Consider the following 23,622-nt stretch of genomic DNA (forward strand, 5'->3'; position numbering starts at 1 on the left):
GGTACCCCCGGGCAGACCCATTGTCTCGGGATGCGATTCGGTGCTTGAACCATTATCAAAATACATCGATTTCTTTTTAAAGCCATGTATTGCAAAAGTCCGATCGCATCTCAGTGACACAACAGCCTTCATCAAACAGATTGAGGGACATGCATTCAATGATCAGACCGAGTTGATGGTAACACTTGATGTTGCCTCGCTCTACACACAAATACCGCAGGATGAAGCTTTAGAGGTCATCGAACTTTATTTAGAACAAAGGGATAGACCCCATCGGGTGCCTACCAACTTCATTGTGGCACTAGCTGAGATCACTCTTCGCAGTAATTATTTTAAGTTCGAGAATAGCTTTTTTATTCAAGTCAAAGGGACAGCCATGGGTTGTCCCTATGCACCGGAGTTGGCTGTGCTGTATATGGCACAATATGAGGAACGATTTGTCCTAAGTGACAACCCTTTCTCAGGACACATCATTCAGTGGCTAAGATACATTGATGACGTCTGGCTCCTGTGGCAGGGGAGCCAGGCGGTCCTCGAGCAGTTCCACCAGTGGTTGAACTCTAGGCACCCAGATATCCAATTCACACTTAACTACAGTCCAAAAGAAATGACTTTCCTGGACGTCACGGTAGGCTCCTGTGAGGCTAAGTTGACTACCTCCTTGCATAAGAAGGAAACCGATCGGAATACCATTCTGCATTATACCAGTTCGCATCCTCAATCATTAAAAAACAATTTGCCCTACGGGCAATTGTTGAGGATCAGGCGAAATTGTACCAACCTTTGTGATTTTGACTCCCACGCAATGAGATTCTGCAGCGAGATGGCAGAGAGAGGATACCCAAAGAAATTGCTAAAACATTCCAAAAATAGGGCCAAATTCACTCCAAGAGAGACATTATTCGAAAAGAAACAAAAGAAAGATCTGGAACAATTGGTTTGCGTGACCACATTTGGCCAACATACGAATCAATTCAAGAATATAATTCGAAATAATTGGCATCTTCTTGAGACTTTGGAGCACCCCCTCTCCAAACCCATCTTCGCCATGCGTAAGAATAGAAGCATAGGGCAACATCTAATCAAAGCAGACAGTCATATCACAGCACCTAAAAGCGACCTTGTCACACAGTGGAAATTGAAACCAATATGCGGACATCATAAATGTGGCAATTGTGTTTCATGTTCAAGCACCATAGAAGGTGACACATTTGTAAATAATGGCATTAGATGGAAGCATGATTGCTTCACGAATTGCAAGACTCGAAATGTCGTCTATGCGGTGGTTTGCCCGTGCAACAGAGTATATATAGGCAAAACAAATCAGCCTATCAATGCCCGGATTACCCAGCATCGCTCCCGGCTTAAGAAAAAAGTCCTGACTGCTCCCATGGTGGAACATTTCATCAGTAACGGCCATTCTGAGAATGACTTCAAATGGACCACATTGGCATGGATTGACCCCAAACATTTCCAAGATGTGGATACAATGCTGTTGCGCAAGGAGGCGTATCTAATCTTAAAGTTTGACAGCGTTAATAAAGGTCTGAACAGTCTCAGTGAAATAAACAGGGCGTAAAACACTCCGTGCCCGTTGGCTGACACTACATGTCCCATAATGCACCTCAATGGTTGTCAGAAACCTTCATTGTTCCTTTGACACTACAGGTCCCATCATGCATCATTACCTGGCCGTTTGTCTGATTGGCCCTTTACCAACCACATGGTCTGGGTTTCAAGACCGGCGACGCCCAGGGACACCCACAACCCTTGGTTTGTCGCTGTGGAGCCAGTACACTGATCAGAGGCTTTCTAAACTTATTGCGGTAAGCATGGAAGCGGCCACTTTTTAAACTGTCACCTTTGAAACTCTTAAGCACAGAAACAATAACGCGGTAACATGTCCCCCTCTCCTCACCCCCACAGATAATTACTAAACTGCCCTCTGTGTGGAGAAATGCGGTCTTAAAATCGGAAACCCCACTGAGGTCACCGCGGATCGGTGTCTAAGTAAGTGTATTATTTTAAAGATTCCAAATTCACACGCGATTTGCGTTGATGCGGCTACATTTTAATCTGCCACTTCTGAAATATTTAGCACAGCAGCAATAATGCGATAACACGTCGCCCTTCTCCTTACCCTCACAGATATTTTAAAAAACTGCTCTCTGTGTGGAGAAACGCGGTCTAATCGGAACCCCCACTGAGGTCACCGCGGATCGGTGTCCAAGTAAGTGTATTATTTTAAGTACTAAAATTGACACGCGATCAGCGTGGTAGCGAGTGAGCAGGGTACTAAGTCGCACTCTGTCACCTTGTTTCAGAAAAATAGAAGAACTTCACCCCATGTGGCGAAGACGTGGCTTAGCTCCCAGGAGTAACGCAGGTAAATGAGCGTTAATGGCTCTTAAGCATTTCCTCCCCGTGCACCTTTATAAGTACTTATTCATCCCATTACTCTGTTGCAGCGTAGGCCAGCAAGCCTAGACGACATTTTCCACTAAAACAAGACTGACTGTGGGCAGGATTTACACAAGGTATGAATTGTATGGTAATTGCACTGTCCTGAGAGTAGTGGCTAGAGGACTCGCTAGATAGTAAACACTTTGCTTTGTTTCTTATTTTAAACAGTTCCCATGGACTAGATTCAGACTGCCCTGACGAGAATTCTGCAAGTCGCTAATCAGGATTCGAAACGCGTCTGCATCCCCCTTTTTTCTTGTTTGGCCAGTTGGCCATTGTTACTTTTTGCAGAAATGGGCAATGCTCCTGAAATTTAATTGATTAGCTCCTGTTCAGGCCGTGGGAGTCAAACTGTTGAAAACGTTGTGTTCTATTTTTTCCCCATGTTCCTAATTGTTTGTAAGAGTCCTTGTTTCACAAATGTATAAGGTCTTGTGGTCCATGTATTCATGGTAATGTTTTTTACGTCAAAAAGTCACTGTTGTTCTAATTGTTCACCACATATTTGGTTTATTGCACATTTGTATTAAGTGCTTTGAAATTACATATGGCTAAGACATGAGGTTGATAGTGGTCTTAGTTCTGTCTTTTGCGAATTTTTCTTCTGTAAACTGAGTATAAAATTGAAAACATAAATTGTTTTTTGTAAACTAACAAGTTGTGGTTTACTTGTACATGAACTAGTGTGTACTTGAAGTAGTTTGGAGGCATAGGCAAACATTTCTATTTCATATTGTTGGCCCTGCCTACCCTCCTTCCCCTCGGGCCCAGCCACCCTTGTGTTTTCTGACCCATACTAAAGCGCCCCTGGCAAAAGCTGAATAAGTCGTGCAAAATAGTTGCCCCCTCCATCTGTGCTTCAGGGCCAACCCCTCAGATCGTGTAATATGTGTTTCCTGAAGAAACGATATATGCGTCCCCCGCTGCACCAGGTAGGCATGCATTGTATGGAGCCCACGCACATTCCATGTAATACATTAAAACCACGTAACGTCCCCATGTTGCAACCACTTCACCCCTAGCACCCATCTGTCGCGTAGGAACACACCGGTGATACTAACTACCCTAACCCACATCCCAATCACACCCAACCTACCCCCCCAGAACAGGCGCTACAACACTACTACCCATCCAAACTTACGCTCAAACTGCTCCTCAAGGAAACCCAGAGGAGCTATACCCACACAAACTTAGGGGGCTGCTCCCCAAGCTTCAGAGATTCGACCTCCTTGTATACCAACATCCTGCGCTCAACTCCCCTGATGTCTAACTAGCCTCCGTCGAGGCTAGAGTGCAGCAGGACCATTCACATATGTTTTCAGCCGGCCCTGCAAGCCCCTCCCACCCTCGATACCCAGGCACTAATCAGCCAAGTCCAGGGGGAAACAACCCCCGTCGGAGCCAACGCCCGCTCTCTGCTCAGCCCATGTCCGGCAGACCACCATGTCACCCATCTACGATCTCATCCGCCGCCCCAGCCGTCACATGAGGTAGGTGGAAGCTTCCTGTGTCTGATTGTTCAATTTCCACTTCCTGAAATCCCTCTTCTGACTCTGTCTCCTCTTGAGATGCTATCCCCTCCTCCTGTGAAATGGCCGTGACGGCCTGCAAAGCGGAAGTGCCCTCCTTCTCCGTCTGGGTCAGTGTTGGTCCCCGAGCCGCAGGCTGGTGTCGTCGGTTGCGCCGCGATCTACGTGGTCGAGGTTCCTCCGTAAGTGCGCTCGCACCTTGACCTGCCTCTCCAGTGCCCGCTTTATACATCTCCAGCCAATACCAGGCCTTCTAAGGGTTGCCATGGAAATAGGTCTTACCATCCACAGTTACCTTCAGGCGTGCCGGGAACATCAAAGGAGTATCGAAGGCCCTCGTCCCTGAGTGCTCTATTGACTGCCACAAATGATACCCTGCAGCGCTGGACCTCAAGCGTATTATCTGGGAATATTGTCACCTTGCTGTTGCCCACTGTATATGGGCCTGTAGTCCGGGCCTTGTTTAGCAGAAGGTCTCTGTCTTTATAATGGAGCAGCCTAGCCACCATCGGCCGGGCCGGCCTCCAGGGGGCCAACGGTCAGGCCGGAACCCTGTAGGCTCTCTCCAGGGTGAAGCAGGATGACAGGCCCTCCGGGGCGACAGGCCCCCTCAGCCAGTCCTCCAAATAATCAACCATATTCCTTCCTTCAGCATCTTCTGTTCTCCGCTCCAGGGTTTGCAGCCTGTGCTGGAAGTCTGTCATCTGAGCTGATATCGATTTTTGGGCCAGTTCCAGGACTTCTAGGGTCACCTTCGTTTGTTTGACCCTGTCGGCTAGTTTGGCGTGGTCAGCTCGGAGCAACCCAAGGTCCTGCGTCACATGCGCGATAAAAAGTTGCAAGGCCTCCCTGGTATCTGTGATGGCCTTTAGGATTTGATCCACCTGCTGCTGGAGCATCCCCTCCGACCGGTGCTGAGACCCCTCGCAATTGCCTGGGGTACTCACGCCTTCTTCCTGTTCTGTCTGCGCTCCTGCTTGCTTCCCTCTGAGTTTCCCCATATTTACTCGGCCCATGAGATTCGTCTGGCAGGTAGGCTCTCCTCCAGTAATTACTTCCCCGTGGCAGCCTCTAGCTGTGTGTCCTAGCCTCAGGCAGTCAGACCGCCTCCTCCGCCTCCATTCTGCTCCCCACAACTGTTCATGCACTGCACAGATGCCGTCCGCCAAACACGCCCGGGTGCTGTGGGCACCCTGCCCCTGAACTCTTATTTGGCTTCGCTCTCGCTGGCCATATAAGCCGCTCCTCTGCCAAGGAGATCTTGTCCCGGCTGAGCCACGCGCCCTCACCTTCAGGGCTCAGTTCCTGCCAGCCGCGTTGCCCCTCTTGGTACACCTTCCAGCTGCCTCACTGTCTTATTGGCTGAAAATGGCAGGTCTCATCAGCACCGCAGTACCCACCCCTGACAATCCGCCGCCACAGCGACTTACTGGTGCAGCCAATGATGTCAGGCCTCATAGCAGCGCCGCCATCACCACTACCTCTCCAGCGCCGCAGGGCTGCCCGCAGACCATTCACTGCACCAGCCAGTGCCACTGCTCAACATGGCCACCACCAGCTCGCACTCTCTGCCCTCTGCCTGGGTCTGTGCCGCCTCCGGGGCTCTCCCCTAACACCGAAACTCCAGCCGTATTGCCGCTGACTCCCCGTGGGTGTCCCACCTGCGCTCACGATCGGCTCTATGCTCCTGCCAGTCGCCGTCAGCAATACCGCCATTTCCCTCAAGGCCGGATCCTGCCACAAGTGCCCCACTGCCCTGCAGTCAGTCCTGGATTGTCTGTGGCCTACCTACCTCGCGGGTGCTGCCATTCCGCAGTCCCTGCGATGGCGGCTACTGGCCACGGCCGCCTACACAGTCTCGGCACCTCTTGCAGCAATCACTTCTCTCTGCAGCTGCAGCGGGTGGCTCTGATGCCCCAGACCTCGCCCACCGTCATCGCAATGTCATTGCTCGCTTCGGAGCTTGGAGTCAGGCTCTGACACCCCCCGCAGCTCTGCCCGGCGATCTCCAGGCTGCTGCACTGCACCACTAATCGATATGCGGGAGCACCCTCACCGCCATCTTGGGGTCCCCACTGCTGCCTGATCATCTTTCCAGGCCGATAATGTAGGTTGGCCTGAGTCTTCTGTGCCCCCCAGTGCTTCCTTTGACATTAGCTCCAGATTGAATCTCCGGTGGGCTGCTCCAGGTGGGTCTTGCTGAGCTTAACGGGGCAGTCCTACTTCGCAACATCCGTGTGCCGCCATCTTAAGCCCTCAGCCCGTCTCCAACTTTGCACGGCGATTACTCTGGCCGCACTGCTCCGATGCTCCCCTTTAACACTGCAGGGGCTTCCAGCTTGTGTCCGCCGCCCTCCGGGGAATTGGGGGCTTCCAATGATGTCCCGGTTCAGAATTACAGCTGGGGTCGGCGCGGAGCTCAAAGCTCACACGTCTACACTCATCCGCCTCGTGGCAACAACCCCTGTTTTCTCCCTTTCATGCATTGCAGCGCAGTAAGTTCCCCAGCTGCACTCCATCAAACATTATTAAATCTGGTCCTATACGTTTAGAAAGTTTGGGCATTGTGTAGTTTGAAGCTTGGCCCTCTTATAGGATTTTTTGTTAGGTAATGTTGTGTTGCAGTTGTTGACTTGTTCTTACTGCTATGTGAGTTTGCTGGCCGTAGTGAAAAGTAAGAGAGAAGTGTTGGTGTGGAAGTTTCACACATGACTAAACCCAACTCATTATTGTTGCTTGAACCATCAACCTTGGCCCAGACCCTCATCACAAGTAAGGTGCCAGGGATCTAACCTATCCCCATCTTCTGAGTATTAATGGCCAGGTGTACATTTCTCACATTAAATGACTGTTGTCTCTGCCATCCTGTCAAACAGTATCAAGTGTACTCCTTTCTTAAGAGACAAGGGGTTCACTTTACTGTGCTCTAGAAGACTCACCTGATTGAATCCAAAAGTTTGCAGCTCAAGCACAGATGGTGTGCTGATCTGAAAGAGACAGTTAGTTATAGAGGCCTTACCGTAGACTTTACCCCAGGCGTCAGACTGGATCCAGAGTTTTTTTTTCTTAGCAGTACCCCTGCGTGTCGGTAGGTGGCTTCGGTCGACTCCTCGTCCATTGTCGGCATTGTGGTCGCCGGAATGACATTTGGGTGCCTACTTAGATGCCATCCCTGCGCGCTGATGTTTGTTTATTCTTTTTCCGCTCCAGCCTAGCGCAGATCCGGAGGTAGCTACCCCTTTAGTCACTTTTTGACCAAGCGTTTTCCATGTTTTGTCGACCTCTTTTTTGAGTCTTTCGACTCCTGTTGTGCATTGGGATATCTTGATGCTAGACCGGTTTCAAGCCTTGCAACACCTGTCACAAACTGATGTATGTGATGGACCCGCACCTTATGTGTCTTTGGTGTCTGGAGTGCAACCATGGCCCCAAGTTGTGCTCCGATTGTCGGGCCATGAAGCGAAAGTCGTTGCAGGAGCGGTCCTGAAAACGATTGAAGGTGCAGTGGTCGGATCTGCGACGCCATCCCCATCCTCACCCCCAAGATGGACCCACAGCCAGAACCGATGTCACTCAACATCGGTACCAATGCCAGAGGGTACCTTTGTTTCACTGTACATCCCTGGTGTTCCCTACCACCCACAAGGTGGTGATGAGGACTAGGAGGGGTCGCTGACCCTTTGGCATACCAGCATAAAGAGCCAGACTGGAGAGATGATCTGGGTGACGCCAGAGGTCTGGACAATTCTCCAGACCTTGACATGCTTTCTCCCCATACCATGGTCACGGAGGAGGAGCGTTGATACACAGTTATGGTGAGAAGGGTGGCCGAGGTCTTGGGCCTTGAGCTCCCTTCGGTTGGAGACAGGACTAACCTCCTGACAGAGGTGCTTCAGCCTGCAGCATCCTCCTCTGAACCCCATCTGCCGTTCAACAAAGCCCTCATTGGCTTCCTTCTGGGCACCTGGTACAAGTCCAGCACAGGGGCACCTGTGGAGAGGACGATTTCCAGCCGTCATTGCCCGGCCCCGGATGACCCAGTTTTTCTCACCCAACACCCTTCCCCTGAGAGCCTCTTCATCCAACGGCGCATTCCCTTCTGCTCCCCCAGATAGGGAATCCAAGAAGCTGGATCAACTTGCGAAGCACAAGTTCTCTTCCTCCAGCTTGGCACTGCGGTCTGTGAATACCGCATGCCTCTTGGGCTGATACTACCATACCATCTGGGACTCAGTTGTTCAGGTGCTGCCGCAGTGGCAGGGCCATTCTCTCCCAGGCATTGGGGGATTGGAGAGATGCAGCCAAATTCACAATTAGATGTGGACTGGATACCACCGACTTACTAGGCAGAACGACTGCCACGTTGGTAGCCCTTCGGCGCTATGCCTGGTTGAGGAGATCTGGCTTTTCGGGAATTTCCAGTCTACCTTTATGGACATGCCCTTTGATGGCCATCGTCTTTTTGGGAACAAAGCAGACTTGGCGCTTGAGCGCTTTAAAGATTCTAGGGCTACGGCCAAATCTTTGGGCCTCAACCCTTTTGTCGCTACGGAAGGGGCCTATGCCACGTCCAGCCCTGTCCTTCCACCGGTTTACGCAAGCTGCCCAGCCTCTGGGTGGATGCGGATGTGGAACCCAGTGACTGCCAGCGGGCGGGCCAGTCTACCCTTTCCCCCCTGCAGCAGCTTCCCTAGTCCAACCTCTCAGGGCCACCAACGGCCAGTGGGCAGCAGGATTCACCATCACGTCCCCCACTGGCAACCCATCAGGGCAGACAGATGGGTTTTGCAAATAGTCCGAAGGGGCTACTCTCTCCCCTTTGAGAATACCCCTTCCTCCGTGCCACCATCTTTCGATCGCATGTCAGAGGATCATTTAGCACTTCTCCACCAGGAAGTCTCAGCTCTCTTGGCCAAGGGAGCTATCAAGAGGGTCCCTGCACCAGAAGTAGCCCATGTTTGCTATTCCCACTACTTTCTGGTGCCAAAGAACGACGAAGGTCTGCGTCCTATTCTAGAGCTCAGGGTCCTCAATTGCTTTCTCCAGAAGGAGAAGTTCAAAATGCTAACATTGGCTCAGGTCCTGTCTGCTATCAACCCTGGAGGCTGGACGGTGGTACTGGACTTGCAGGATGCCTATTTCCACATCCCCATCCTGCCAGCCCACAGACGCTACCTACGGTTTGCGGTAGGCCACAAGCATTTTCAGTTCACCGTGCTCCCCTTTGGCCTTACCATGGCCCCTCGGACGTTCTGGAAGGTGATGACGGTTGTCGCAGCTCATCTGCGCAGATCAGGGGTTCCAGTCTTCCCCTACCTTGACGACTGGCTGTTGAAGGCAGTCTCGCCCCAGGCTGTCGTCTCCCACCTCCAGACTACGGCATACCTTGTGCATTCACTGGGGTTCACTATCAACGTGCCGAAGTCACAACTGACTCCCTCTCAGATACTCCCTTTCATCTGAGCTGTTCTGGACACAGTGCAGATTCGGGTCTATCCTTCCAAGTCTGGGATATTCGGGCTATTATACCGATGTTTCAGCCTCTATCCCGGATTTTGGTGAGAATGACCCTGAGGCTGCTGAGCCTCATGGCTTCCAGGACCCTGCCGGTGGATCATGCCAGATGGCATATGCGGGCTCTACAGTGGGACCAGAAGTTCCAGTCAGCGCAGCATCAGGGGAATCCTTCCGACTACTTCCAGATCTTGGAGGGAACTGCACAACAACTTCAGTGGTGGTTAATAACCCAAGCTTGGGTCAGAGGCAGAGCCCTCTCTTTTTTTCAATCAGGCCTCACTGTAGAGAGAGATAGGTCATTACTGGGAGAGGCGGAGATCAGAGGCATCTGGACTCCGGTGGAGTCTGGGCTCCATATCAACCAGCTGGAGCTCCGGGCGATCCGCTCGGCACTAAAGGCATTCCTTACCTCTCTCAAGGGAAAAGTAGTGCAGGTGTTCACAGACAACACCACCACCATGTGGTACTGCAACAAAAAGGACCCTCTATAAAGAGGCTCTTTCCCTTTGGACATGGCTGGAACATAAGGGAATGACCCTGGTGGTTCAACACCTGGCAGGTTCTCTGAACGCCAGGGTGGGTGAACTCAGCCATCAGTGCCTGGTAGATATCGAATGGCATCTTCACTCGGAGGTGGTACAAGGTCTCTTTCAGTGGTAGGAAGAGCCTTGGTTACATCTGTTCACCACTGAAGAGAACCCGCTATGCCATCAATTCTGTGTGTTGGAGATTCCAAGTTGGCATTCGCTCGGCAGTGCTTTTCATTGCAAGTGGAACTACGGCCTCATGTTTCCACTTGTATCACTTCTGCCCAGAGTGCTGAAGAAGATCAAGCACGACTGGGCCCAAGTTATTCTTGTGGCTCCGGACTGGTCATGGAGAGTCTGGTATTCTAGAGCGTGGCCATTGATCCTCCATTCAGACTGCCCCTTTGGGTGGATCTTGTGTTGCAGCAGCAGGGGAGGGTTCTTCATCCAAACCTGTCCAGCCTCTACCTCCCTGCATGGGGATTGAGCGGCGACAGTTGACAGATTTTGATCTTCTACTCATAGTCTGTAATACCATCTTGGCAGCCAAGCCTCCCTCCACTAAAACGGTATACGCCTGTAGATGGAACAAGTTTGTGGCCTGGTGCACAGCAAAGGCTTTGGATCCCCTCTCTGCCCCTCTTTCATAGGTCCTATTGTATATACTTTCTTTAGCCAAGAAGGGCTCTGCTCTGGGCACTCTTAAAGGCTATCTTGCGGCTATCTCTGCATTCCTTCGTCTGCCTGATCAGCCTTCCTTGTTCAAGTCCCCTATTGTAAATCGATTTTTTAGGCCTTTACTCATCTCTTTCCTCCATCTCCTTTCATACTGCCCCAGTGGGACTTAAATCTTGTCCTTACTTATCTCATGTATGCTCCCTTCGAGCCCCTTCATAACTGTCCTCTCAAGCTCCTCACTTTAAACACTGCCTTCCTTGTTGCCATCACTTCTACTCACAGAGTGAGTGAGCTTCAAGCTCTTTCTTCCAAGCCCCCTTTCCTCTGTGCATCCGGACAAGGTGGTGCTTCGAACAAGGTCCTTGTTCCTTCCAAAAGTGGTTACACCTTTTCACATTGGACAAACTATTAATTTGCCCACCTTTTTCCCACCTCCACACCCTTCCAAGGAGACTCCATCGTCTCAAACCTAAATGCGACCTGTCCTACCTGGACCGAACAAAAGATTTTCTGGTGGATGATCAACTCTTCATTGGCTACGTAGGTGCCAAGTCAAGTCAAGTCAAAAACCACTTTATTCGATTTTGTTAAAAATCATAAAAGCATACTACAGTATTTAAAAACAATCCAATTACGGTAAAAATATTACATACAATGCATTACAGTTAAAAACAATAAAACAATCAGATTAAATGAACTCATCAAGTGCAAATAAGCTATCATCTTGTGCAAAAAAGCAGTATATACCACATTCTTCACTGACCCCACTACTGAGTTTGTGATTTCCTCTTCCTAATCCGCACCGCGGCAACGAGGTAATTTGCAACACTAAACATTACCAGGGGTGACTCAAGCATTTAGTAGGTGCCAAGAAAGTCTGGGGTGTCCAGAAGCGTACCTTCTCTAGATGGGTTGTCCTTTGTATTAAAGTCTGTCATGCTTTAGTAAAAAGGGAACCTCCAGTGGGGCTACGTGCTCATTCCACTAGCGCTATGACAGCAATCACTACTTTGGTACGTGGAGTCCCACTTCTTGATTTCTGTCAGGCAGCCACTTGGGCATCAGACATTACTGCCTGGACAGCCAAGTCAAGAGGGACTGCTATTTTGCATGTTCCCTCCTCCAAGACTTTCTGGTATGAACTTAGTTCGCAGACCCTTCTCCGGAGTTTGGTATTGCTGGAGTATCTATGCTAAAGTAAAGAATCTATAACTAACTTTCTCTTTTAGATGAACAAGTTACTTACCTTCGGTAGCAATGTATCTGTAAAAGGCATGTGTTAGTTATAGATTCCTTACTGCCCACCCATCATCCCCGCTCTGCGAGCTGACTTCTAGGGATAGGGACTCCCTTGCAGGGCCCTAGATGTTGCACACAAGTGGTCAGTGCCTTTCATGGCTCTGTGCTTCTGCCATGGAAAGTCATGTCAGAACTGACATCAGCGGGCAGGGGCGGTGTCTAAGTAGGAACTGCAATATCAACCCGGGGACCATGATGCCGACGACGGACGCATATTCGACCGACGCCACCCACGATGCGCAGTGTTACTGCTAAGAAAAATTTCTCAGGGTCCAGACTGACAACTGGGGAAAATCTAAGGTAAGGAATCTGTAACTAACATATGTCTCTTACAGATACAAGGTAACTGGTTCATATGTGTCAGACTGTACACTCCTTTCACCCTAGTGACACAGACATTTGACCCTGAGGGTAGATATGTGTTTGCTTCTAGCAGATTGGATGGGAGGGATCTACACATACTTGAACTATATGCTCCCAATCAAGGGCAACTTGATTTTTTTGGTCAGTAGTTTTACTGTTTTAGTCTGCATGCCCAAGGGCTGTTACTGATTGTAGGGTACTCTAACATGGTTCCAGAAAAAAAGACCTGACTCGTTGCAACCTTTGGAACTGGGTGCGCAAGTCTGAATAACAACACGGGCACTGCCCCCCTGGACCTCCAATTGGGGTCTGGTGCATCTCTGGAGAGCAGTGTATTCCCACACTAAAGAGTACTCCTACTTTTCCCCACTACACACACTGTACACTCAAATCGATCTGGCCTAAGCTCCATCACCCATCCTTGAATTAACCCACAGTACCGAATATCTTGCTAAGACTATCAGATCACAATCCGTTGCTCCTAATGTTACACTAGGTTAATCCATGACCGCATGTACCAAATTGGCTTTTACAGCCTCTCATGATGCCATCTAGAGGCAGACTATAGGAGAGGCAATTACTACTTACTTTGATGCAAATGAAGACTCTACTAATATGGCAATTATGGAACAGGAAGTGTTCAAGGTTACAATATGGGTGTCATGACGGTCATAAAAACCTTGCTAAAGGCGCTCAGCTCCTTGCAGGGCTGGAATATTCCCTTGAGGTTGCGCAACATTTTAAAATCTTGGTGGCTAGATAGAATTCTTGAGCCTTTAAAAACACACTTAGATTGGCACACATTGCTTGGCAATTGGTGATCCCATAAAAAAAGCTCCCATCAGCCAGCCTCCCTGCTTACCTGAGAGGAGTCTTCACTCACTCTATCAGTTTTCTCCAGAGAGTGCTCCAGCTCAGCAGCACCCGATGTTCCGCTAGCCATAAGGATGGCTTCCTGCAAAACACAAGAAAGAAAATGGTCAGCATGACACATGAAGATAGAGATGAGTAAAAACATACATGCATTGCTTAGGCAACAAAGCTAGCTTTACAAGTGATGCTCAAGAACAGTTTGGTAATGTAGCGCTTTAAACAGCACAAGTTTGTTATCACAAACTGCTCAACAGTTATTTCCCAGGCGAAAGCTAAAGACATTGTAGAGAAAAGAACATTATAAAGAACTCTTGGATTTTTTGACCGAAGGTTAGGTTGCAGCCTTGACAAAACAGGTTAAAGGACTTGAAGTAGGATTCTTTGAAACGACTTTTGAGACATTATCTTGGTAATCTGGAATCTAAGAGTTTTGTTTCATATTTATTTATTTATTGGGAATAATAAATTAACAATATATAGAAACAAGAAAATGTATACAATATTCTAAAAAAACTTGTATTTATACAAAGTAACAATAAATCATGTAGAATAATAAACAATAAGTAATAGAAAAACAACAGGATGTGGGCGCACACCGCTGACCTCTCAGGCAAGGTTCGCCCCTGGCATTCTGGGAAATGCAATCTCTGGTAGCTCGCTCCGATATTTTCGAGTATTTCGCCAAAGTTGGTGCAGATAGTGCTGATCTCTAGACACATGTTTCTGGTTTATTAACCGTCATCAGTAGAGAATACAGTCTTGTATTTTGGGGTTTACTGAGTAGGCTGCCAAACAATATATCAGGTCCGGTACCTCTCACTGGCACGCGGTTGCTTCATCCATGAGCTCGTCAGCTCAATGACTCACTGGAGTACTTTAAATAGACAACAGGATGTGGGAGCACACGGCTGATCTCTCAGGCAAGGTTCAAAGCTCGCCTCAAGATATGAGTTAAATGTGAGTGGTTCAGTCTCAAGATATTGTACCATAGAGCACTTAAGAGCACATTTATTGTGTGTTATTTATATTTACGGTAACCAGAAAACAAGCCAAGATTTAGTCAGAGAAAGGCAGAAAGTAAATGCGAGCATGGAGAACCTCTGAGCAATCCCACTGACCTGGTCAGTGATCTCTCTCCTCCTGCGCAGCTCCACCAAGTAGTTGCTGCCCTGCGGACTCACTGACCCTTGCTGGGTAGTCAGTGTGAGGCACTCCACCCACAGGCTACTCCATGTGTCTCATCCCTGGTGGTCCAGTGTTAAAGTGGCTCTGCTCTGCTGCCGGTCTGCCCTCTCTACCTCTTTTTCTGACTTTTTTCCCTTCTCCTTCCACCTTTTTGCTGCTATTATTTTCTATTTTGCCACTTTTCTCTCTTTTTTTCCCCAATTTCACTTCCCCCTTTTGCACGCTGCAACGGACCCCAGCGGCCCCCCGTTCCAATGCAGCGTTTCACGCTTCCCACTTCCCACACCCTGCTGTCCAGCCTTCCCCCATCATCGTACTTAATGGGGCTCTTTTGGAAGGGAAACGACCTTTACAACAACTCATTCACCACGAAGGGCCTGAACCACGACTCCTTAACAACGACTGAAACTGAATCACAAGTCTTTTAACCACTAATGCATTTACAACTACCTCTGGCCAGTAGATGGCACTATTGGATTGTATATGAAAGATGTATTACAATTGCTAAAAAGATGGATGGCTGTATTTTATATGGTTTTGTAAAGTGGATTTTTTTTTAACAGAATAAGTTTAGGAAACAGTTTTCTAAAATAGTGTTTATTATGTGAAAACGTGTCTGAATCTCGTTGTAAATGCATTAAAGGCAAAGGCATACTCGCAGTAAAAAATGTTTACCTTAAAATGTAAGTATTTTGGTAAGTATTAAAGGTCAGTATTAGGTGTAATATATATGTGTGTATATTTTATTTATGAATTTATAACGCGCTAGAATCGACTCTAGTAGAGTATCTCTGCGCACAGAAGAAAAAAGAGAAGAGAAGGAAACGGTGCAACAATTTGATCTTTAATTCATTGGACATTCAAGAAACACAGACTATAGGGGCCGATTATGATCGCGGACGGACTTGCGTCCGTCCGCGATCATTGAGGAGGAGGGGACGTCCGCAGGGGCTGCGGAGTCCCCTCCTGTGCGATTAGGATGTGACCGCCACCCTGGCGGTCACATCCTCTATTTTTAACATTGCCGCGGGTGCAGCTTCAAGCTGCAACCGCGGCAATGTTAAAAATGCACGCATTGCATTTGCATGCAGAAAGAGGCAGGCACCGCGCGGTGCCTGCCGCTTTCTGCATGCAAATGCAGGGGGGTACCATAGATACCCCCCATGTGCACCCCCCACCCCCCCTTCACCTAGGGGGCCCGCAACGGGCCCCCTAGGTGAAGATCCGTATGCTTTTCCACGGCGGAAAACCCGCCGCGGAAAAGCACTTTTAAAATCCCATCCTGATATGGCGGACGGTGTCTGAGAGACACCGTCACCATATCAGAGCTTTTCCGCCGTGGTTGTAAGCCAGCCGCGGCGGAAAAGCTGCGGACGGAAACCAGGACCCACCAGCCATCCTAATGTGGCGGTGGGTCCTTGGTCAGTCCGCTGCGGTTTTTCCGCATCCTCGGGTCCGGCGGTGGCTTCCGCCGGCCCCGAGGATGCGGAAAAACCGCAATCCTAATGACCCCCTATATCTGAAATAGGAATGTTTTCAGCCTTTTCCTGAATTTTAAGTGTTCTGGGCATTGCCTGAGATCTAGGGGAAGCCTATTCCACCAAGTGGGTCCGACAACCGACAAAGCATGACCACCTTGTCTAACCTTCTTTGCCGTTGGCACTCTCAGTAAAAGTTGATTGCTGGACCTCAAGGCCCGGATCCGATTGTATGGGATGAATTTATTTTTCCATTAGGGAGGGCCTCCTCCGTATAGGCTCTTGTGGATTAAGCAGCATATCTTAAAGTAGATCCTATTACGGACTGAGAGCCAATGTAATTTGTTCAGAAGGGGTTTAGATGGAGTTCTAGGTGGAGAATTCAATACTAGCCTTGCTGCAGTATTTTGTACCACCTGAAGTTTTGCAATCACACTTTCATAAGCTGATAACAACAGTCCGTTGCAATAATCCAGGCGGCCCATTATCAATGCCTGCACCAAGGTTTTTCTAGTAGAGTCAGGTAAAATTGGGAAAACTTTACGTAGAAGTCCAATGACATGAAAACATTGGCCAACCACCCAGTTTCCATGCTGTTTAAAAGAGAGTGCACAATCAAGGCGTACCCCTAGGTTTTTTACAGCCAGTTTTGGCTCAGGCATTAGGCCAAGCTCACATGGCCACCAATCTGATGTCCACAGGGTTTTTGCCTCCCCAAAAAGCAAGATTTCGGTCTTGGTGACATTACATTGGAGATAGTTCCGTGCCATCCATGTAGCCACAGCTTTCATGCCTTCGGAAAAAGCCATCCTCACTTCGTATATATGTATAGGTATATGTATATGATCATGTGACCTCCCAATTGATGAACTGACTCAAATGCATTCTATTGGCCTTTATCATCTTTGGTTTCACATTTAAGTATCACGAGAACTGTGGCGTGTCATGTGATCAAGACAGACTGGATCTGTCGAAACGTGTCATGCTGGGGCACTGGTCAGGACTGACTGGTTGCCATTAAAATAAAAAGAAGCACAGAGAAACCTAATTGAAGTCCCTCGAGTGGTTCGTACCTGTTATTGCTGCACTGGTGCACATTGGCGTACTGCAGGATTTCGTGCTACATTTAAGTTGCTGGAGTGAGGCTGTTGCCCAGCTTGCGAACCCTCTCTTTGAAACTGGGCTTTCCGGCGAAAATACAGCCTACATTGCGGAAGCGAATCCTTGTGAACCTGGAAGGAGTCGAGTTCCGGACTGCCCCGTCAAAGGATACTTGTGAGAAGGCGGCAAGCGAGCCGAGGATTGCATGTCGGCGTTTCGGGGGTCGGAGGACACTTTGAAGCATCCTGACACTTCCCCAGTAAGCGGAGCCGTAAAGTCTTAACATACTTATTCTTTCACATTGATGGGTTAAGAGATTCCGGACTGCATTACAGCGGGATACTCTACAAGCAGTTTTTAGTATCGCGCAGTGCTTCGTTATTAATCATTGGCTGTCATGTCGACAGCAGACATGCTGTTTGATCGAGAGGCAGCAGCTGATGCCCTATTTAAAATTTAAATGAAGTAACTGAGGAATCTAGCAGCAGCAACCCCAATGCTAAAACCAATGTTAATGATTTGAAGAGTTTATTAAAAAAAATTGGAAAAACTACAAAAAAACGAACTCACAAAATGGTGGGAGAAGAGGTCTCTGGAGAAATACAGGGACGTCAATTGTGTTCCTAGAGGGCTGAGAGTTATGATTGCCCCTACATTTGAAAATCCACATCCCGCTATGTTAGTCAAATGGGCAACTAATAACTTGCAACCATCAATGAATATGGTTCTGATACTCATTAAATATGCGGAAATAGACAGAGCCAGTATTATTAAGGACATTGATAAAACCCTATCAGATTTGGAAAGCTTAAATAAGCACAATGAAGTAAAGAAGGCGTGTGAGGAAATCAATGAACGCCTCGAAAAATTTGAAGGGGGGATAAAAGAGCGCAAAGTAAATAAATTTGCCTGTGACAAAAAAGACAATGAGGAGGGGAGGATATTCACATTCTCCCAAAAATTCGACTCATATAAGAGGCAAGCTTTGACAAGCAATGTATCTATTTTACCACAATCCAATCAAACTGCGGACTCTGCGAGTTCTGACGCCAGTTCACTGTCAAGCAATTAGGGCTCTGATATTTCAAATGAGGCAAGTACCTCATCAGTGACAGTCGCAATTCCATCAAGGACCCCTGCAGAAGAATTTAATTTTATGCGGGAGGCTCGGCAACTCACCCTATGACCGAGGCTTTCCGGCGAAAATACAGCCTACATTGCGGAAGCGAATCCTTGTGAACCTGGAAGGAGTCGAGTTCCGGACTGCCCCGTCAAAGGATACTTGTGAGAAGGCGGCAAGCGAGCCGAGGATTGCATGTCGGCGTTTCGGGGGTCGGAGGACACTTTGAAGCATCCTGACACTTCCCCAGTAAGCGGAGCCGTAAAGTCTTAACATACTTATTCTTTCACATTGATGGGTTAAGAGATTCCGGACTGCATTACAGCGGGATACTCTACAAGCAGTTTTTAGTATCGCGCAGTGCTTCGTTATTAATCATTGGCTGTCATGTCGACAGCAGACATGCTGTTTGATCGAGAGGCAGCAGCTGATGCCCTATTTAAAATTTAAATGAAGTAACTGAGGAATCTAGCAGCAGCAACCCCAATGCTAAAACCAATGTTAATGATTTGAAGAGTTTATTAAAAAAAATTGGAAAAACTACAAAAAAACGAACTCACAAAATGGTGGGAGAAGAGGTCTCTGGAGAAATACAGGGACGTCAATTGTGTTCCTAGAGGGCTGAGAGTTATGATTGCCCCTACATTTGAAAATCCACATCCCGCTATGTTAGTCAAATGGGCAACTAATAACTTGCAACCATCAATGAATATGGTTCTGATACTCATTAAATATGCGGAAATAGACAGAGCCAGTATTATTAAGGACATTGATAAAACCCTATCAGATTTGGAAAGCTTAAATAAGCACAATGAAGTAAAGAAGGCGTGTGAGGAAATCAATGAACGCCTCGAAAAATTTGAAGGGGGGATAAAAGAGCGCAAAGTAAATAAATTTGCCTGTGACAAAAAAGACAATGAGGAGGGGAGGATATTCACATTCTCCCAAAAATTCGACTCATATAAGAGGCAAGCTTTGACAAGCAATGTATCTATTTTACCACAATCCAATCAAACTGCGGACTCTGCGAGTTCTGACGCCAGTTCACTGTCAAGCAATTAGGGCTCTGATATTTCAAATGAGGCAAGTACCTCATCAGTGACAGTCGCAATTCCATCAAGGACCCCTGCAGAAGAATTTAATTTTATGCGGGAGGCTCGGCAACTCACCCTATGACCGAGACATCCTGAACAGCAGCAAGGTTCAGCAGAACAGAGCCAAGGAAACAGAGGCGGAGGGCTCAGAGGAAACGCAAATAGCAGAGGGGCCAGGAATTAAAAGAGGTGGTAAACCCCAATACAAGTAAAGATAACACTGTCATTAACTTTCCTCTACTACTTTGACCCCAGCGGAGACCCATTTACTATCACTGGGTTTGACCTTTTGCCGGGAGAGCAATTTCAATTATTCACAGTCCCGCATTGACATTTACAAATTTATAAGAAAATTGAAACTTATAAAGTTCTTTTACTTGAAGAAATCAACATCTGTGGTGGATGTCCAAACTGGGAAAACTGGCATCAATTTGCAAGCTTCTGATTACAGATATACTAAAAACTATACATGGTTTGACAACAAATACAGAGACAGGGGCACATTCAACTCAAGACATTTTAAAAGACACTGCACGGACATTTTTAGTGATATGGTGACAGAAGATCTGAAAAAATTACATTAATCCATTAGAAACAAAAACTATAAGATGAAGCATACGGAACTGCAATATTATAATCTCATGCAAAATTTAAAAAAAGATAAAAAATCTGATTATAAACAGTGCAGATAAAGGTGGAAACATTGTCATATGGCCACGGGATCTATATATGACTGAGGGTATGGTCCACCACAATGACTCTGTATGTTACAAAGAGGCTTCATTTTCAGATTTGAATAAAATAAAAGACATGGTACACAAGGAATTGTTTCATTGGAAGAGACAAGGGCTTATAAACAAAAATTAATTTTTGTATTTAAAAAAAGATCACCCCTACTTTACATTTTATTCCCAAAGTCCACAAATAAATCGTCCCTATTCCGGGCAGGCCCATAATCTCTGCCCAAAATAGCTTGTTGGAACCTATTTCCAAATTTGTTGATTTCTTTTTACAAGAACACATGAGCAATCTCCCATAATTTTTAAAAGATACTGGGGACTTTCTTGACAAATTGAAAAGTGTTGATTGGAATAGTGACTACTTGCTTGTTTTTATGGATATTACGTCATTATTTACCAGCAATACCCATGACGACGGATTGAATGCTGTCACACACTATTTGGGTCAACGTGACATTAGACAATTAGAACACAACAAAATGCTGTTGGCGATGATTCAGATTTGTCCCACTAACAATTATTTTTTATTTAACAACAAAGTGTACCAACAGCTTCGGGGGGTGTGGCCATGGGGGTGTGCTTTTTTTCCCCAGCTATTCATGTTTACATGTAGGTTGGTGGGAGAAGCACGTCCTCATGGGTGAGCACAGGAGTTGGTTTGAAGGACATGTCTGCCACTGGTGCCGTTATATTGATGATGTTTGTTTGATATGGAAAGGGTTCTCTGCATCTGCTCTTGCTTTTGTTGATATCATCAATAACAATAATTTAAATTAAAAATTCACTGCCACTGTAAGTGGGACACAGGTTGTTTTTTTTGGATGTCTCAGTTTATGTCAATAAAGGAACATTGCACACCAAATTACATCATAAGGAGACAGCCGGGAATTTGGTTCTCCATGCAACCAGTTCCCATCCCAAACACTTAATCCGCAGTATCCCTTATGGAGAATTTCTGCGGATTCGCCGGATCTGTAGCAATAGTTCGGACTTAACAGTCTGTCAGGAGGAGGCACTGGTTAGATTTTTAAGCAGAGGCTATACTAAAAAAGACCTTATCAAAGCACGAGATAGAGCAAATGCCTCAACTCAGGTAAAACATTCAGACAGTACCATTTTCGAGACAGAGACCCCTTCAGAAACCAGTATTTCTAATGCGACCCAAACCCAATCAGTAAGACCGGTGACCACTTATTCTAAACAGCACAAAAAAATAAGACAAATAATGCAGAAAAATTGGCCCATTGTAAAAACGGATCTAACTCTTTCGCTATTGTTACCTAGTGCACCGGTACTTACTTCCAGAAAGTCCAGGGCAATGCGGGATAATTTAGTAAGAACTAGTCAGGAAGTTAAGACATCTGCTTCCTGGCTGACACACAAAAATGGGTTTGTGAAATGCAACTCCTGTAGGGATTGCAAATTTGGAACCAGCACTACTGGATATTGGACTCCATTCTGCGACATACCAACTAAAATTGATGGATTCTACACATGTCGCACTGATTATGCAGTGTATGTACTACGTTGCACTTGCAATTTAAGATACGGTAGCACTAAGCTACAGGTATACAACCGTATACTCCAACATTTGAGGGCAGTAGTCATCTTAGACCCAAACTATCCTGTAGCAAGACACCTTAAGTTAGCCCATAAAAACAACTTGAAAGATCTGGACTACTTTGTGATAGGGGCGGTTCCTAAAAACATTAGAGGAGGTAACCGTGAGCGTCAGCTAAGACAATTGGAAAGTAGATTCATCCTGGAACTGGATACTAAGATGCCAAACGGGCTTACCATGGGGGAGGACCTTCATCATTTTTTATAAAATAGTCCTTTGTCTTCCTTTAATCATCCTTATATATGACCCTTTAAGTTCTTTCTTGCATTATGATACCTTTGTAAGTCCAATTGCTGAGTTCATTTAGTTGTTTATCCAGCTATGTATTGACACCACCCCCTTTGTTTTCAATTTTAGGTTTTTCTTCTATAAACATTTAGTTTTCTGTCGATTTTTGTTTATGATAATGAGTTTAGTCATTGGGCACTGGCCCACTGATCAATTAACATTCCATTACATTAGCATTGATTGTGTATCAATTATTAATTTTTGACTTCAAGGTTAATTATATACACATTTTCCTTTTTTGGGTGACTGCTGCTAGGTTTCACCTTCCCTTTATCTATGGACATAACTCCCGGGGCTCCGGGATTACAGACATTACTGCTGCTATTCTATTTAATTTTTTAATATTCATAGATGTTTTTATTTGCACATTTTGCACTTTTACATAGCACTTTAGCATAATTGTTGGCAATATTTGCACATGAGTCTTGATCTATTATTAGATCTTTGAGATACATTTCTTGCACTAGTGTTGCATGTTTACAGGAAATTTGCTTCATTTGCACATATTTATACATGATGACTTATCATATGTTATTTGTACATTAGTAGAAATGGTTATTCCCTTCACTATTTATTTGATGTCATTTAATGTATTTATATGGTATGTGTGAAACTATATTTATTGATTTTATCTTCAATATTTATTTATGTATTTATGCATTTAAAATTAAATTTTGCAATTTGCATTAATGTGAAGCATATTTTGTTACATCCCAGAATCATATGTACACAGAAGCTATCTTTTATCTATGTCTATGATCATGTGACCTCCCAATTGATGAACTGACTCAAATGCATTCTATTAACCTTTATCATCCTAAGTTTCACATTTAAGTATCACGAGAACTGTGGCGTGTCATGTGATCAAGACAGACAGGATCTGTCGAAACGCGTCATGCTGGGGCACTTTCCAGGACTGACTGGATGCCATTAAAATAAAAAGAAGCACTGATGACGTCCCACGAGTGGTTTGTATCTGTTATTGTTGCACAGGTGCACATTGGCGTACTGTATTTCGTGCTATATATATGTATATATTACCTACTGGCGGTCGCCAGTAGGTAATTGCAGTTAGGACCTATTTTCAATAGGAAATCCGCAACATTCTATTTGGAATAACTTTGGCGCCGGTTGATGAATCTTCGTGAAAACGTGTTTTCCCTATGCAATTTTCCATAGTACCTTTTGACGTAGCTACAGCCCGAACTGCTGAATGGATTTACACTAATTTTGGCAAAGAGGTAGTCCTCAGTTCAGACTCGTGCCTTTTGCCTAAATGGTGTCAATCTGTTCAGTAGTTCCTGAGAAAATGACAGTTAAAATCATTTATATATCTATGGCCGTGGTCGATCCACGCACCCTGAGCTCACCCATGAGCGCACCATGAGAGCACCATAACTGCACCCTTCTGATCACGCGCTAAATGCTAATTGGCTGTCAAGTGGTTGTCAACATTCGAAACCAGGAACTGTTGGCAGCTATTTTGTTCCTTGGTAGAAGAGAGGCTGAAGAAGTCAGTGGAATAAGTGTGCAAAACTTATAATGGAGGCAGGGTAGAAATATCCTGATCCTCTAGACCTGTTTAGGGGACCCCCAGGGCTCAACATTTTACTACCCGGCATGTGCGCGCAGGGTGCACGGATCCTGACGTAAAAAAAAGAAATACAACAGGGCTTCTTTTATAATTAGCCCCCGGAGGGGCCAAATCCCAGGAGCAAATTTTTTTAATTTATGGGGGGCACAGAA

At 46.4% G+C, this 23,622-nt stretch overlaps 1 protein-coding gene across 1 annotated transcript in view; it reads right to left on the bottom strand.

Moving 5' to 3' along the window:
- The window catches only part of LOC147732555 (uncharacterized), a 237,069-nt gene extending 219,140 nt beyond the window's left edge, over positions 1–17,929 (bottom strand). Inside the window, exons 1-2 of the mRNA XM_086954281.1 lie at positions 16,986–17,929; positions 13,239–13,331 (exon numbers count right to left, since the gene is read on the bottom strand). Of these exons, the coding sequence (XP_086810407.1) occupies positions 13,239–13,319 (81 nt within the window). The 5' untranslated portion in view covers positions 13,320–13,331; positions 16,986–17,929. The remainder of the gene's footprint in view (positions 1–13,238; positions 13,332–16,985) is intronic.
- Between the last annotated feature and the right edge of the window lie 5,693 nt (positions 17,930–23,622).

The sequence above is a fragment of the Lissotriton vulgaris genome, chromosome 2_1 (assembly GCF_964263255.1).
Source record: "Lissotriton vulgaris chromosome 2_1, aLisVul1.2, whole genome shotgun sequence".
Classification (NCBI taxonomy): domain Eukaryota; kingdom Metazoa; phylum Chordata; class Amphibia; order Caudata; family Salamandridae; genus Lissotriton; species Lissotriton vulgaris.